We start from the raw sequence: 17566 nt of genomic DNA, 5'->3' as shown, positions 1-17566 counted from the left end.
TTACTGCTGGAACCTGATTTCGTATTCTTTTATGATAAGAAGGGGGGTACTTTCCGTTGACAATTAGATTATATGTCGATTGGAATACTGCTGAAGGAAAGACAAGATCACAGTAACCACATCACTAGCCTCCCAGTGTCGACTTCATATTGCTGAGTGAACAGCGATCGATTTTCCCTCGCAGGCCTGATACTTAACGGAGGCAACGAAAGCGTTTGCCTCCATGCCCACTGGTCTTTGCCTTTGTGCCCTTGAGATGCTTCGGTAGAAATTTACAATTTTCTCAGAGGGTGTCCCTTTACCAAGGAGAAAATGCCTTGGTGCCCTTGCCCTTTAAAAAAACTAAGCATACAGGGCTGCCCTTGTAAAGCAGGGCAAAAACAATTCACAAAATGTCTTGGTTGCTGCTACTCAAAAAGTATCATTTGCTACTCAATATTAACATTCAGTCCTCACACAAAAAAATATTTTGTCAGAATATTTTGATATACAAAATTGCTGGATGTTCCCTGCTGTACCTTAACAACAAGAAAAAATCTACTCTTTCTGTAGAAGAGAAAAAACCCCAGACATTTGAGCATATTTAGTGTAGTCACACTTTTGCAAGAAAATTAGGTAGGGCTTGTGACTGTGTGTGCTATCACCATGGATACGTGCATTGTTATGGCACTCATTTGCGAGAAGTAATTACCTGAAGGTTGCTTACGAAAGAAGTGGATTAGGGTTTATTCTCCTTTGTAACGGTCAGCCGAAAAATTTTGCAAAATTGGCAATTCAGCGGCAATAATAAAATGGGCCCCTTCATACTGCATGTTAAGCAAGATTCATACTTCATGTGAATACTTTGTGCGATCCAAATTTTCTTGCGTCACAACTGCCCAAAACAAATTGTTTAGTTGTATGTGAGAGGAAACCCCCAATGGTGAAAACCTGAGGGAAAAACCAGTGCAAGTCAGGTAGGGACTGACAACCCAATCAACATGCAAGGCAAGGTCTGTCTGATAATGTCTAAGGTGGGATTCGAATCGGGTCCACAGAGGTGAAAGGCAGGGATAGAAAACACTGAGCAAACCTAATGTAATCCTACATGTTATCTTTGTTTTACTAAATCTAATGACTCTCTAGTTCAACATCATTCAGCTTGGGAAAAAGCGGATTGACATTTGCATGTGACAAGAAACGTCATGTGCGTAATGTATAATATTATTTGAAAACAAAATGTGTTAGTTTATATCTGAAAGCTCACTGCAATAAACTGTTCAGGGGTCGATTTCACAAAGAGTTAGGACCAGTCCTAACTTAGGACTAGTCCTAGGAGATGTACAAATTGCATTGATAGTCCTAAGTTAGGACGAGTAACTGGTCCTAAGTCGAGATAAGACTAGTCCTAACTGTTTGTGAAATCCACCCCAGTACCTTGAGTACCAATCCGCCAGGGATGTGCTTAGGATGGGAACACTGTCAGAGTTGATTAACTAAAATAACCCAGGTACTTAGCTACTGCACATAAATTCACCCGTAAGGCAAAAGTGACCAGGAAACCCAGTCACAAGAAGCTAATTGTTAATTGTGATACATTGGTTCTACGAACACTGCTTAAATTACAAGAGAATCTCCACAAGAACACAGGTCTTGCAGTTCAACATTTTTACTGGATAAGAAAACAATTGGGTGTTCATCCAACAGAGAGCCAGTTCTTTTCTCAAAGAGGTATTTCTCACTCAAATAATAAAAGACCTCAGCTGAAGCCTTTTATTATGCATCTGAAAAACATCAAAGTTGTGCAACAAGGGTGTTTTCTTAACTTTCATTATTCTCTTGCAATTTTGACGACCAATTGAGTCAAAATGTGTACAGGTTTGTTTTAAGCATGTGTAATAACACCAATTGAGAAAACTGGTCTTTGACAGTTACAAATGTCCAGTTCTTTTATGTCTAATTTTCGTCCGGGATTGTCTGGAATAATGTTTTGATTAAAGTGTGCTTCCCTGAAGCCCATTATGTACGCAACCAGACTCTATCTTATGGACCCCTGGGAAATTTGAGATCTAGCAGTGTCTAGAAAAATTACATTTCCCCCTCCGATGGCTGATTTTATTTAATCCATATGAAGATAGAAACATTAATAACATGCATTGTCAGTGTGTAGTGTTAGGTTTGAGGATGGTTGGACAAGTAACAGTGTTTTTAAGCCGGTGGAATTAAGACCATATTACCATGGTAACATAGCCTCAGATGTTTTGACATGTCTGGAAAAAATGTAAATTTTGTTAGTAGAGTTAACATTTTGTAAGAAAACAATCATTGCATGTAATTAGCAGACCTGTATGCGTCGTTTTTGGAAGGGCAGGGGCACCCTATTGGAAATTTCTAAAGAAGCATTTAGAGGGGCACCAAGGCAATGACCAGGGTGCACTGAGGCAATTGCCTTTGTCGCCTCTGTGGAATATCCTCAAGTAGACATTTCATCTACAGGTAGGGCTTATATATGTTTTACAGATTGTAGGATTTTTCAAAATGTTTGACAATGAAAGAGGGTAACTTTTATCATTTTTTTTATGGTTCCAAAGGCTTTGTGTGATTTTTTTCAAAGTGTTATTAAAGGCAGTGGACACTATTGTTACAATTATTAGCACAAAACTTCACTTGTTAACCAGTAATGGGGAGAGGTTGATAGTATAAAACATTGTGAGAAACGGCTCCCGCTGAAGTGACGTAGTTTTCAAGAAAGAAGTAATTTTCCACGAATTTGATTTCGAGACTTCAAGTTTAGAATTCGAGGTCTCAAAATCAACCATCCAAATGCACACGACTTCGTGTGACAAGCGTGTTTTTTTCTTTCATTATTATCTCGCAACTTTGACGACCAATTGAGTTCAAATTTTCACAGGTTAGTTTTTTTATGCACATGATGAGATACACCAAGACTGGTCTTTGTCAATTACCAATAGTGTCCAGTGTCTTTAATTTTAGATCTGACATGGGGAATAAGAAACCAGTCTATATGAACTTAATTTCATCGAGACCAATGCTCTTAATTAAGCCTTTGCTTGTGACAAAAAAAGTAACCAACAAACAAAGCCATCATCCAATACTCTTATAGATGTTGAGTTAGCAGGATAAGCTCTTGGCTGTGCATACAGCATCATCCAATCAGCTTTATGCACAGACAGACACAACTAATCGGTCAACGGCCTGCATGCCACTAGTCAGCCACTGTATTAAAGGGTTATGCTACATCATGGAGGATCTAGACATGTCTGGCGTGTCAAAGTAACAATATTTTAAACAAATTGTGTGTTTTTGACATGATGTGAACTTATATAGACGATGTGACCTATGTTTAAATTCAAACCACCCTCTGTTGACAAAACACTCATGTTTCGTCGGGCACCTGAGTTGCGCAGTCACAGTAAGATTGCGTACACTTTCTAGCTGGCTACCAAAACACAAAGGTTTTGCCCGGCGGCATGCGCGCGAATCATGTTATGGTTTTCGTGTGACGTCAGAGGTCACATCGTCTTTAGTTACTAATAATAGTGGACTGTTTTATAGTGCGCCACCAGGGCCCAATTTCATATCATAGAGCAATTAACAATCAGCAAATGTTGCTGACAAATTTTCTGGTACAGTTAGTGTGGAATAATATTTTAAAAGCATTGTTTTAAAGCCTAGCTACTTGTTGTGCTATACTAGTCTCGCCTCAAAAAGAATTTTGAGTCTAAGTTGTAATTTACCCATTATATCCAAAACCTTCAAAGAACCATAATCAAGAAATCTATCTACAGTACATGTAAGAACCACATCCAATCTTAATCAAGAAACATAACTGTACACATCAACAATTATTGCTATGCAAAAATAATTGATTCTTCATGATGTCTAGGTTAAAAACCACAAGTTAAGTATTTGTAGCAATTTTAAATTACAGAAGAGTCTGCTGGAACCATTGCAATAAAACCATTTATAGATATTGCAACGTAAGATGTGGTTTCTCAGAAATTATTTGCACTAAGTTTGAACAATGACGCATCTTGCATTGTGCAAATACTCAATGGTACATGTGTACATCAACTATATGCCGTCAACTTTCCCATGCAAAAGATTCTGTCAGACTGTATGCTGTACCGATATTGGATGCATATGAGTGAATTGTCACAAAATATGATCGTGAGGTGAAATTTTCACACAGAAAAGCCAGATTTCACCAGATATTCTGCACAATTTTTTTTATTTTTTATTTATTTTATGTATGAAAAATAGTCTGTAGGACTGTATGCTGAACCAATATTGGATGCATTATATGTATGGTTAAAACTATAACGCCCAAGGCAATCCTCAGCGCGAACTTGAGAAAATATTATATGATGCTCCGAGGGTCACGGAGGGAGTTGAAGTTTAACCATAGCACTAGTAAAAGCAGTCAATATTCATTTTACAACGCCCCATACATATATTGTGCCTAGACTTCTAGGTACCAAGAAGCTGCTGTTGCTATGGGATAGTACATTAGTTGCTTTGGGATAGTACTTCGTTTACTACAGGCTTATTACCTTTTTAGCTGTTTGTATAGCACATGGTATTCGCATGGTCTCTAGTAAAAATAAGATTTATGATGTGACTCACTCTAAACCAATCAAAGACAGAATACTTTGTAAGGCATGTAAGGGATGTTATACATGTACTACTCAATATTTATTATATATTAACATCACGTACATTATACATGTCTTCTGCCTAATCAAACACCAAGCTTCCTGCCCTTCAACTTCCGGGGAGGGCTCTCTCTCTCTCACTCAGTCATTTTCATCTTAGTATTTTTACCGCAAAGTGAAAGGGATAACTTGCCACATTGCTCAAAATGAGCATTATGTGTGTGCAGTGAATCTGGAGTGCCTATTTGTCATTTCATTATTGGTTGCAGAGTGTGGAAGGGTTGTATGAATCATTCCCTTTAGTCCAATGATAGATCACTATCAAGGGACTCACACTGAGTAAGATTGTCTTTTTAAAGAGAGTATGTAATTGTTTGGGTTTTTTGTAGGAAGGTTAAAGGTAGATTTCAATTTATATTCTCACCACTTCTATTAAAGAAGAGTGAAGACAATAAAGAAGTTTTAGATGTGGGAAGAAAACCCCAGAGAATTATTCCAGGGAAGACCCATGCAACCAAGTAGGGACTGAAAAACCCAATCCACATAGTGCCTCCAGTGGGATTCAAACTGGGGTCCCAGAGGTGGAAGGCTAGGCAAGACACCATTATGTCAACCTGACCGACCAGATTGGTTTCTGTCAACTTAATGCTGATTTATAGGCAACATTTCCAAGAGCGATACAATGAAAGCCACCTCATTGCTCTGTTCAATCTTCGCTTCAAGTTTACTTGAAGATAAGTTCGTTATATCATGCACCCACTTGTAGAATACTGTCTTCAGAGAAATATAGCGTGTCTGTGTCCCATATCCAACATGGCTGATATGAGCATTATAATTTTCCTTATTCTTCTCAAGGGTGTCTATAAAATATAGGAGACTGAGTGCAGGAGACTGAGTGCATATTTCCTGAATGGTGAAATATTTCCCTGTGGATTTAGTACACACGACAAGTATAGAAGTGTAGAGTTCTATAGAATATTCTATGCTAAAGGCAAAGGTTCTGTTTTTATCTTACCATGCCTGGTCATCAAGTTCTTGAAATCCTTCTTGGGAAAAGTTAGAACTCCCTGTGAGAATTCTGCCTCAAGCAGTGAATGTGCACTTAGGAGTTTACCAAAGATCTCCTCATAGACCTACATACACGTAGACCTCCATTTATACACCTGGGTGAAGAGAAGCAACAGTGGTTAAATGTATTGTTCCAGATATCAATATCAAACCCAGCCAGGTCCCAATTTCATAGCGCAGCAGAAAGGTACATGTAGGGTCATAGATTGGTGAATACCCCAAAAATAAATGACCATGGAGTGTAGTTTCACAATCGGGCAAAGATCGAGTATTTGAATCGAGTTCATGTGCTGCTTATATAGGCTACATTTTTAGTAGTGCAGAGTAAACATACAATTCATGCAACCCTGCTACAGTTTGGCCATACAACTATTCACTTCCAGAGCATGCAATATCATGAATGCATGTTGTTGTGGTGAATGCATTTACACAGTACACAGTCAACCCTCCTACTGTCTTACCAATCAATATCATCCACTGTTGTGGTATTGAAAGATACCAGACAGCTATGCCAGCCTGCAATATGATACCATTTGGTAAATGCATCAGCACAGTACACACCCACACAAGTGTTTGAACATCAGCAATGAGTGACCTTCTATTTTTCCCTTTTTTTACCCTTTACCCAACCTGGACCCTATGGTCCCCTTTTTGGATAGGTCCCTCCCTCGTTTGAATGTGTATACCTACCCACTTGTATACTGTTAGTCCTGTGTAAGTTGAGCTTCTGTACACAACATGCTCCTTTGCAGTACCTTATGGAGACCAAGGACAAAACAATAAAAGGAAAACAAAGGGTCTACATGTACATAGGGGAATTTTTAGACTGGATGCTCCACAAGAAATGTGTACAAAGTCTATAAGAAACTGTTAATTGCAGAGCAAAGGGAAGAAACCAAAATGCTTCACAAGGATGCATTTTTGAGAAAAGGTACAGTTAAATGGTGTAGAATGGTTGGTCAACTCACTGGAAAATTTTGATGATGGAGTCTGCTTTGTTCTTTCTAGCTAGTAATGGCCTTTATATTTCTTTTCTTTTGCTGCAGGTTTAAAGGGACTGTTCCACCGCAAGAAAGACAACGATGCCACGCCCCCTACAATAGAAATATCGGACATCTCTGAGCGCAATGCGCATCCGGTCTCCTATGCGCAGAACATTCACAGTCCACCAGAACGACCAAACGCTTTCAACCGCGTCTTGCAACAGATAAGATCACACCCAGACACAATGTAAGAATCAAAATGGGTTTGTATAAAGGTGTTGTTATTCAAGTTACAGATTACTTAAACATGTAGCCCAGTGATTTCCAAATATTTTTCAGGCTCATCTACAGGATTCGTTTTCAAATTTTTCAAATTTATTTTGTATTGGCCGACAAGAGATTTTGAGCATGAACTCCAGTACCTTTGACCCATTATGTACAGGGGAATCAAAGCCTAGCACTGTGAGTGTTTCAGCACTCTAGACGGCGCGGCTATGAATTAAGTACAGTGTATACATGTAGGTGGCATAGCTTGTATGTGCACATTCCTGATCTTCAGGGCAGGGGAGATTTTACTCAAGTACCGGCACCTGCATAAGGGCACCTTTTTGAGGGTACTGTCTTTTTGACCATTTCAAAGGGCACCAAGGCAATGACCAGGGGCATGGAGGCAAGTGCCCTCGGTATCAGGTCTGCATATCAAACACACACTAATGAAATAACGTATGTATCCAACCCTGGTTAGACTAGAAATTCTATTTGGAACGCAGAGCGGCAGATGTGTATCCACTGGCAACATTATTAATTTGCGCTTAAATAAAATTGATATCGCAAGAAGCTGAGAGGAACTAATCCAATTTCTTGGAAGGACGGGGATGAACTTTGGGTAAATGTCACCAGCGACAATCTGATCATACTGAGATATTACATCATTTAAAGGTAAAATATCGGACGGATTGGTGGTCTACAGAAGTAATTAAATAGTTTCAATTGAATCTGGAAGCTCGCTGATTAAAACTTTATGCCACAGCCAGTCCCAATTGCCAGCCCTCTAGGAAATCTGAAACACCGACCCATTTATTTGTATATTTATATATATATATATATATATTTTTTTTTTTTGGGGGGGAGGAAGGGGGGGGGAGGGGTGAAAGAAGTAAAACTGAATTTATTAGCACAGAATTTGACCCTGTGACCTCTGGATTAACTTGTCAAAGCTCTACCAACTGAGCTATTTATCTATCTAGCCTTTGTTTTGGAGGTAGCCCTATTTTGTTGAGCTGAAATTTTGTGAGTAATTGTTTGTGCCTTAGCAGTTCTATGATATGAGATTGGGCCAGGGGCTGTGTCTCTTTAAAGTCACCTGGAAATAGAATTTTTTTTCTTTCAAACATAAGAGTATATGCTTGCGAACAATAAAACAATTTTTTTAGTAATTGTTTGTCACGATTTATATGTTTAAAAAATATATAAAGTTGTTTGGGGGGCTGACTCCGCCTACCCCTTTTGTGACGTCAATCGAGGCAGACTTTGCCTGCAATGCGTATAGTAAACACACATGCAAAGTACATGTACGTCCAAGTCGTGAGTTGGTACACTTCAATAAGTGTTTTTCTGCATTCAGCAGCAATACACCTGGTCGGCATTGCCGACATCAGGCCTGATACTTCATGGAGGCAATGAAGGCGATTGCCTCCGTGTCCCCTGGTCATTGCCTTGGTGCCCTTGAAATGCTCCAGTACAAATTTACAATTTCATCATAGGGTGCCCTTTACCAAGGAAAAAATGCCTTGGTGCCCTTGCCCTTTCAAAAACGAAGCATACAGCCCTGCAACATGTACTTTGCAATTGTGTTTACTCTACACATTACAGGCAAAGTCTGCCTCGACTGCCGTCACGAACAGCGCCCTCTCGGGTCGGGGTCTACTCTTAAATTTGTAAATAACATAAGAACTGATTTTTTAAAACCTTAGTTAACTGTTTATTCACATTCCACTCATCAAAACACATATATTAGTGACAAAAGCTTTATTTTGAAAAAATACAACTTCCAGGTGACTTTAACTGGTGACAGGTCATGGTGAGGAAGAGTAGTCTAAGCTGCAAATTCCTTAATGTTTCACACAGACAAGGGGTGTTTAGTCTCATGGATGGGACACCGGTTCAAACAAATGTAGGTCAGAATCGTGCGAGTAGATGGCAGGATTTCTTACATCTTTGCTGTCAGATTTACATGATTGAGGTGAAGTTGCCGCACAATATGAAAGAGAGACACTGCCCTTGTTATGACCGAACCTCTACATTTCTCCGTGTGGTTCGAGAGAGTCTTTGAACTTTGAAAACCTCCATTACGACGCGGGGCTAGGGATAGTGTCCCACATTTTAGTGTTTTGTCAATCACAGCCCCTGTGGGCACATTCCACTATTGCTCGTTGCTTGCATTCTTTGACTATGGATTGGCGGTCATTTCATTAGTGATGGTATATTGAAATTTATTATTCATAATAAGTGAAACATTTCAACATGCCAAGTTAAAGAGTTCATTCTGTAGGCCTACACTGTGCTACAAACGTACTCTTTCAACCAATTGGATTCATTTTAATTTGAATTCAATTAATACTACATTTATAGGGACATGAGTTTCAGCACCATGAGTAGAACCATAGAGAACATAGAACGTAGAACATACATGTAGTTGTGATAAGAACTTGTCCTGCCAACTTACCCCTATTATTGCTGCAGATTAGATGGGGGAGGGGGGGGGCAGGGGGGACACCACATGATAACATCATGATAACACATCTACACTGTATCTTCGCTTTGCTAAGTAAGTTCTCGTAGACCTTATTTTCTCATTTTAATCTTCACTATTTATGAGTATGATAAGTTTGGTCATGCTGGTTCTTGTACAAACATGTGTACATGTGTACATGTATAACATATTCTACTGCCATATTCTACTGCTGTGGGGTGCATTTCAGAATTAGGGAGGCTACAAAGTAAAGTAGATTACAAGATGAATATTGATATCATGCAATGCCTCAAAATCTGTAGGCATTTATATAGTGCTCTCACACAAGTGCTTTGCAAGGAGCAAAGTAAAATGACAACAGTTACATCCCCAAAAAGTTGAAGCTTTGGTGCAAAATAGCCATGTTACTGAATATGTAGGGATTTGAAGAATGTTATAGTGTCTGTTGAAATTTCATGATCGCGGATGAATAATCCTGAGATAATTGTCAATTTTGAAATCATTCTCAAGTGTTCCATTCAATTAAGTTGTTCGCTTATCTGTTTTTTTCCACTAGAGTTACAGGTTTTACAGTCATGCAACTAATTGGCGGAAATTTATGCTCTGATAAACTAAACTACTCGACCGACGGAGATGTTACGATACCTTAAATGTCACAATCAATCATATTAATCTAGGTAGGGTTCTGTAGTGGATGTGATTGATGGGGTTTATTAGTGAGGATGCAGTCTGGCATAGACTCTGGTAATTAGTTCCCATCCACGATCATCCTTGAGCAAAAGTAATGGGTGAATTAAGAAGGTTTAACAAAGTTTACCCTTTGTTTGTGGGTTTTGAGTTGTATCCTGGGGTTGGTATAAATTTGACACAATTCATCTGATTTTATCATCACAATAATCTTGTTTGTGCCATATGGGCATGATGTGTTTTTGAAATTTGTTGTGATGTGGCGTTTACACACTTCCTATTCATTTTAGTGCAATTTGACTCCAGAAATAGCAAGTGTGCCAGACAGTAGCATAATTTATTGAGTAAAAATATTCAGAAAGTTGGCAGAACATCTGTGAAAATTACACCGAGAACCCAGCGCTATTTAATTTCACAGCAGATTGTAAAACACCAGGGCCCAATTATATGGAGTTGCCGAAGCAGCAAATATTGCTTAACAACTTTCTGCTGAGCAAAAATGAGCAGGATAAAAATGAAGACAAAGAAGATTCTTTGGCTGGTAACAGTATTCTGGTGAGCATACTTTAGTTGCTCTCAGCTTCTCATTGTGCTAATAACAGACATGCAACTTTTTTAGCTGATCAGCTGAATTTTTTTCTTTCTCATTTCAAAACAGTGCCATAGAAAACCGAAAAACACTGTTTGCAATTACAAAGTTTCATTTCTGTAATAAGGAGGAGCTCTATGAAATTGTGCCCATAATAATAATATAATCACGGCGTGTTGTCTTTGCTTTATGCCTGTTAACCACCATCAATATATCGTCGCTACCAAAATACCAATCCCTAGACTTGCTTAAGTCACTCTACTGATGGAGTACACGTACACCCTTGTATAATATTACACATAGTCATTACCAAGGCTACAGTCAACTGTCATCTATCTGCCTATCACACACCAACACGTCTTGGTAACGCTACACGCTCAAGACTTCACAAACTCACACGCTGTTAAATCGGAGGCTGCAAAAGCAATTTTCTCATCGACGCCGTTTTTATATCGAATTCAATGGCTGGAATTTCACTGTAATTGTATTGCGGATGAGTTTCGCCGATGGTTTTATCTTACGGCTGAACTTTTAACTTGGATGGTTAAATAGAAATGTGGAATTCGCTTAATAAAGGTATGGTAAGGATTTATTTAGTTTGTGGAACGTGGCATTACAAAGCTATTGCTTGTATGTTTTGAAGTTTTTTGGGGGTCAAATTACACATGGGGGTCAAATTCAAAACCAGGAATTTCACTGTAATTCTGTTGCGGATGAGTTCAGCGATGGTTTTATTTTAGGCAGATTGAACTTTGATGGGTAAATAGCAATGTGGAAATCGCTCCCTGAAGGAGAAAGCAGAAAGCAGCATTACAAAGCTATTGCTTGTATGTTTTGACGTTGTAGGGGGTTCAAATTACACAATATATGGCGCACTTAAGTAGTTGCAACCATGCGTGTGTTGATTTAAATGTTCACGTTTGATGCGCACCATTGTAATTCGATCTTGAAATGGTGTGTCATTAGGAGATGGCATCATTTTATAATGGGGTCTAAAATGGAACAGGTCTACTGAAGTGACTGGGTAGATTTCATGGATTTTTAAAGCTGCAATTGATGTTGTTTTCTCTTTCAAACTGGATAACGTTAGCGCACTGAACATTGCTATTTGGAAGAGTAAATTTATTCCAATCATCTAGTTTTCAAGAAACGTATCACCAAGTGATGGTGCACATGTACATCATAGGTTTTTGGAAGAGTACATTCATCTGTTCATACAATCCTTTTGTTATTAAGAACCATCATAAAGGGATGCTACATCATCATTGTTTTGGAAGATAAGAGTACGTACATTATATTAACTTAATAACTTTCGATTTATATAGTGCCTAATAACTAACACTTAATTCTCTAAGCGCTTTACATTAGTGCCCTGGTCATAGGGCCAATAACATCCCTTTTTAATGTTTCTCAGCTCCCTTGGGAGTATACAACCTGGGCAACAGTTTATATCGCTCCAAAGACTTTTTCATTCACAATATCAACCTCTACCCTCGCAGGTGCCCATTTATTCCCCTGGGTGAAGAGAAGCAATTATAGTAAAGTATCTTGCTCAAGGACACAAGTGTCAAGACCGGGATTCGAACCCACACTCCGGTGAAAACGCACCAGAACTTGAATTCGATGCTCTTAACCACTCGGCCATGACACTCTACCTTTTGTTTAAAAGAAACATATTATAAAGGGATTTCACAACATTGTTTTGTTTTTCAAGAAACATACCACAAAAAAGATGTTACATGTAGATAGTTGGTTATGGAAGAATAGCTCAGATCCAATCTTCTCGTTTTCTTGAAACATCATAAAGAAATGGCTCATCAGTGGTTTTTTGGAAGAATAAATTCATTCCAGTTTTCAAGAAGCATATCATTAAGGGCTGCTATATCATTGTTTTTTGACAGGTGTACCTCAATTCCAATAATTTTTGATATCAATATGTAAGGGGTGGTTTACCATTGATATCCATTCCATCGTCACAAATGCAAAGGTTATTCTATTAATCATGCATGACTTTAGTCTGTTATTTCAAAAACACTCTGTAATTCCAAGGTCTTTGTAGGACTAAAATGTCATTACATACCTAGTTATTGTTCTGTGTGTATGCTGGATCCCAAGTAGCTTCCAGCATTATGCATCATCTAAGTGTTTGTATTTGAGATTCCCAACCTCAAGCTTTGCAGAACTAACGCACTAAGCTGCCATCCACAATTCTGGACATTTACCTAGAAAGAAAAACACTTTGTATTAAAGCTCTGTTATGGTGATGTACTGAAAACACTAGACTTTGATACTCTCTTACGAGGTACTGTACACACAAGGGTTAGGGTTAGGGTTGGGATTTAAGGAAAATACATTTGAAGGGCTTTTGGAACACTTTGGTATGCAGGAGTGTTGTACCAAAGGCACTTGAACTAAGAGAAACAGCTTTAGTTTTGTCGTTGACATTTTTTGAAATATGAGACAGATTTATGTAGCACTGTATAAGGTGCTGCAATGCATTTAGCAGTCACTGACATATACACTGGGGCAAACCCCCTTTTAAATTTAGTTATTATGTTTAACTTGGTTTAAACAAAACATGACAATACATTGGACGTCGGAGGTGATGTCCCATCAAAAGGACAATGCAATATTGGTCAAGTGTCTTACTTTAAGGACACAAGTGTCAAGACCAGTGTGGGGGTTTCAACTTTCCACCGTGTTCAGTTTTCCGAATTACTAAATACGGTAACATTACGTCATGCGACGCCTGTGAACAGCAAGCGAAAGTAGTCAATTGTTAGTGCCGTACTGAGTCCCGGAAAACTGAACACGGCGCGGAAGACTGAAACCGCCACACCGGACTCAAACTCACACTTTGATGGTCAGATGCTTGACCACTCGGCCATGACACACCATGTGTCGCTGCTCTAGTGTAAACTGATGCACTACTGCAAAATCTATCCCCCCCCCCTCCAGAAATGGAACCGTTTGACACATTACAAAGTCTGTTCTCAGTAATGATTTGTGTAGAAGCAGTATTGACACGGTAGAGTGCACGTTTGTTTTCGTCAGAGTTTGACGTCTTTTTGTCAAGTTGTATTTTTGCGTTGACGTCTTCTATTTGACAAGACCAATAATGGATCGCTGAGGGAGTTGACATAGTCCTTGCGTGAATGGAAGCTAACTAATCGATGTGTATTTATTTAAAGGCGGAACATCTGTTAAAACAAAAACATGTTATTGAAAAAAATCTTCATGTGTAATTTTTAACTTCAAATGTATTTTGAACCAGCCTTACAAATTTGCACGGCATGCTTGAAAATCTGTTGAAAAAAAAGCTTGGAGACCACTGAAAGTACATGCTAACTGGTCCTACTGACTGGTCACTGAAAACGTCAGGATACCCTGCGACCAAATGACTTTAAGGGAAGGTATACATTTGGAAGTTGAAGTCGTTAAATTAATTGCAATAAAACGCTTGGTTAGAAACTTACAGTGTTTTTTTTGTTGATAATATAGTTTTTGTGAAACATTTCACTTCAAAGTAATTTGGTTATTTAAAAAGCGTTAGTAACGCTTCTAAGATTGTGTATTCCTTTAAGGGACTATCTTCCTGTGTGGACATAATTATTCTGGATTTTCTGCCACCTTATGAAACGTTCATGTTTTAAAAGTTTTCTTCATTTATATGGGATTAAAACAACCAAATGGTCCAAAAATAAAAAGTTTACTTTGCCTTTTAAGTCCATTTGGGAACACAGTGAAAATAAGATGCCTGATGTTGTATATGATCAGTGATATACATGTATTGGGGAGCAAGTCGCTCGAAGGCTATGTTGTTGCTGATGAATGTAACTGCACATAGCATCTTTGAACAGTTGTATGCTTTATTGTGACTGGCACGCCACGGGTGGCCAATGTTAACAAATGCACATGTGTCATGTCATAAATTTGATGGGGGTCAGAAGATACAACTTTAACAGGGTGTATACAGGATCATCAAAATATAGAGCGAGGAAAAAATAATGTTTACTTATTGTAAAAACGCATCTGTAATACTATCCTACGTATTTACTTCTGTCATCATCAAAAAGTTATTTTTGAATGTGTAAGAATGTGACGAAGAAAAAAAGAAAAAAATATAACATCTAGACAATGTACAGAATGTGTTATTACCAACAGCTGAAAGCTCACTGAGTCTAGTTCATTCCAGTACCACTAGAACTAGTTCTATCTGAAAGCTCATTGATCATAAAGTTCATACCAGTGGCAATCCTCCAGAAAATTCTTTCCATCTGAAAACTCACTAATTTGGTGTTGAGCAAATTTGTTTGTAACAAAAGTTTTGTATATTGACACCTTTTGACAAATGAATGAAAGACAATGCCCATCTTCCTCATCGCCCCTTCAAAAATTCTTCTTTTTTTGGGGGGGGGGGGGGGTCTGGATTAGGGAAGATGGATTTTTTTTTTCGTCTTGTAGCTACTTCTTCATCTTTAATATAGTGAGTCTAGGGATGCCGTGGCTGTCAGACATGTCTTATGTGAGTACAGCTTGAATAAAGATGACACAGCCCCTGCAGTACTGTCAACAAACAGCTGACAAACAGTATCAAGTTACCACTGCATCCCTATTGAGGCTCAGGATCCCTAGATGGAGATTAAAGATAAGATTCTCCTTCAGGAAGTAGTACAGGGATGTCTTGAATAATTTATAGAATTAGAGCGCGCGTTTAGGATGACATCATTATTACTCTGTATTTTTTATTTGTTTACAAGTAGCCGGAAATGAAGATTAAGTCTTTTTCTCAGGTTTTCTTTGTTGATTTTTTTTTATGTATTTTACTTTCATATTTCATGACAAAATTTTATTTTCCCAACATTATGATAAAATTTTTGTAACCTTAATAACTACCTAACTTAAGTAATTGAAGAAACAGAATTGGGCATACATAAAACTTAAAATGATTGGGACCAAATTGGTCTCCGAAGTTTGACTACATGTGAAACTCATTTGCTTCTCTTGGGAAATTATGCTACATGTAGCTTGCTTGTAGCTTGCTTGTCATGTGCTAGCATATATTCCTTGGCTAAATTCCAATTTGATGCAATTTGTCTGAAGAAGCAGAATTGCACACATAAAACTCAATATGGTTTCGACCAAATAAGTCCCTAAAGTTCAAATACGCGCGAGACTTGCAGTATTGGGAAATAAATCCAATTAGTTTGGTAGTCAAGTTACCATGTTTCATTTGTCATGTTCTAGTTGTCATGTGTTAGCATACATTTTTAATGGCCAAGTTTTACTTTCCAAAATGATACAATTTTTATAGCCATAAAGATTGACTATTTGAAGAAACAGGGTTGCGCCAGAAAACTCAATATGGTTGGGACAGCAAATGGGTCCCTAAAGTTCCAATACACCCAAGACATGCATTGTCTAATGGGATATGAATCCAATAAGTTTGTTATTCAAGTTACAATGTTTCAATGGTCATGTTCTTGTTGTCATGTGTTAACATATATTTCATGCCCAAGTTTTACTTTCTTAGTAAAATGATACAATTTTTAATACAATTTTTATAGCCATAAAGATTGACTACTTGAAGAAACGGAATTGGGCCTGTAAAACTAAAAATATTGTCAGGACCAACTTGGTCCCCGAAGTTGAAATGTACGTGAAACTTGCACAATCTTTTGGAAAATGAATCGCAATATGGTTGGGACCAACTTGGTTCTTCCTGAAGTTCAAATACGCACGAGACTTGCATCGTCTATTTGGAAATTAATCGGATTAGTTTGGTAGTCAAGTTACTCTGTTTTAATTGTCATGTGCTAGCTTCAGGGACCTCTTGAGTCTAACTCTATGGAACTGTTCTGAACTTGAATCAAAAGCAGATCATTCATTTACATGATTATATATTGCATGAACAATTTAAAGGCACTGTCATTTAGTGTCAGACATCCAGTCAGGTTACCAGACCTAATGTTTAAGCCAGAATTTGATAAAAGGGCGTACAAATATGCTGGAAGTTTAAAAACTGGTGTTCAAAGTGTGCAGTTACAATACATTACATGTAAATAATAAATAAAACAGGGTGTCCACATTTTTAAACGGGTGTCCGAACGACACCCAGACACCCCTCTGGTATACACTATGACCAAACCCAGGCTGATTGATACCTTAGTGCTGATAAAATCAAACTGAAAATATACTTTATTCAAAGACACTGGACACTATTAGTAGTTGTCAAAGATCAGTCTTCTCACCTGGTGTATCTCAGCATATGCATAAAATAACAAACCTGTGAAAGTCTGAGCTCAATTGGTCGTCGAAGTTGCGAGATATTAATGAAAGAAAAAACAAACTTGTCACACAAAGTTGTGTGCTTTCAGATGCTTGATTTTGAGACCTCAAATTCTAAATCTGAGGTCTCAAAATCAAATTCATGGAAAATTACTTCTTTCTCGAAAACTACATCACTTCAGAACTAGACGTTTCTCACATTGTTTTATACTATCAACTACCAAGTAAGGTTTTATGCCAATATTTATATTGGGTAATTACCAATAGTGTCCACTGCCTTTAAGCCACCAAGAACACATTGCAAATTCCAGTGCAAAATTAGAAACCAGATACTTGGAAAGAAAGGGATTTTCTGTAAGTCGCTTTGAGTCGCAAAAGCATCATCTCATCTTAAACAATTGAACACTCTGATGGAAGCCAGATGCTAGCTTTCAAGCTACGCTTTCAAAACATGTTTTACCTCATCATAAGTACTCTATTATTTACGCACTATTTATCCTTTAATGCACCATTACACACTTTGTTTTGTCGCCATGGAAACTGT

At 38.1% G+C, this 17566-nt stretch overlaps 2 protein-coding genes across 3 annotated transcripts in view; one reads left to right on the top strand and one right to left on the bottom strand.

Annotated features, from left to right (window-relative positions):
- LOC139949473 (ras-related GTP-binding protein C-like) overlaps positions 1–5689 on the bottom strand; it is a 53964-nt gene extending 48275 nt beyond the window's left edge. Inside the window, exon 1 of the mRNA XM_071947826.1 lies at positions 5671–5689. Coding sequence (XP_071803927.1) covers positions 5671–5673 — 3 coding nt within the window. The 5' untranslated portion in view covers positions 5674–5689. The remainder of the gene's footprint in view (positions 1–5670) is intronic.
- LOC139949472 (transmembrane and coiled-coil domains protein 2-like) overlaps positions 1–17566 on the top strand; it is an 80650-nt gene that overhangs the window by 40119 nt on the left and 22965 nt on the right. For both annotated transcript variants that reach the window (XM_071947824.1, XM_071947823.1), the window contains exon 3: positions 6770–6953. In XM_071947824.1, coding sequence (XP_071803925.1) covers positions 6770–6953 — 184 coding nt within the window. The remainder of the gene's footprint in view (positions 1–6769; positions 6954–17566) is intronic.

This window comes from Asterias amurensis, chromosome 17, assembly GCF_032118995.1.
Source record: "Asterias amurensis chromosome 17, ASM3211899v1".
In the NCBI taxonomy this organism is placed as follows: domain Eukaryota; kingdom Metazoa; phylum Echinodermata; class Asteroidea; order Forcipulatida; family Asteriidae; genus Asterias; species Asterias amurensis.
Note: the sequence above shows the minus strand (reverse complement) of the source record. Positions and strands in the feature narration are given on the sequence as shown.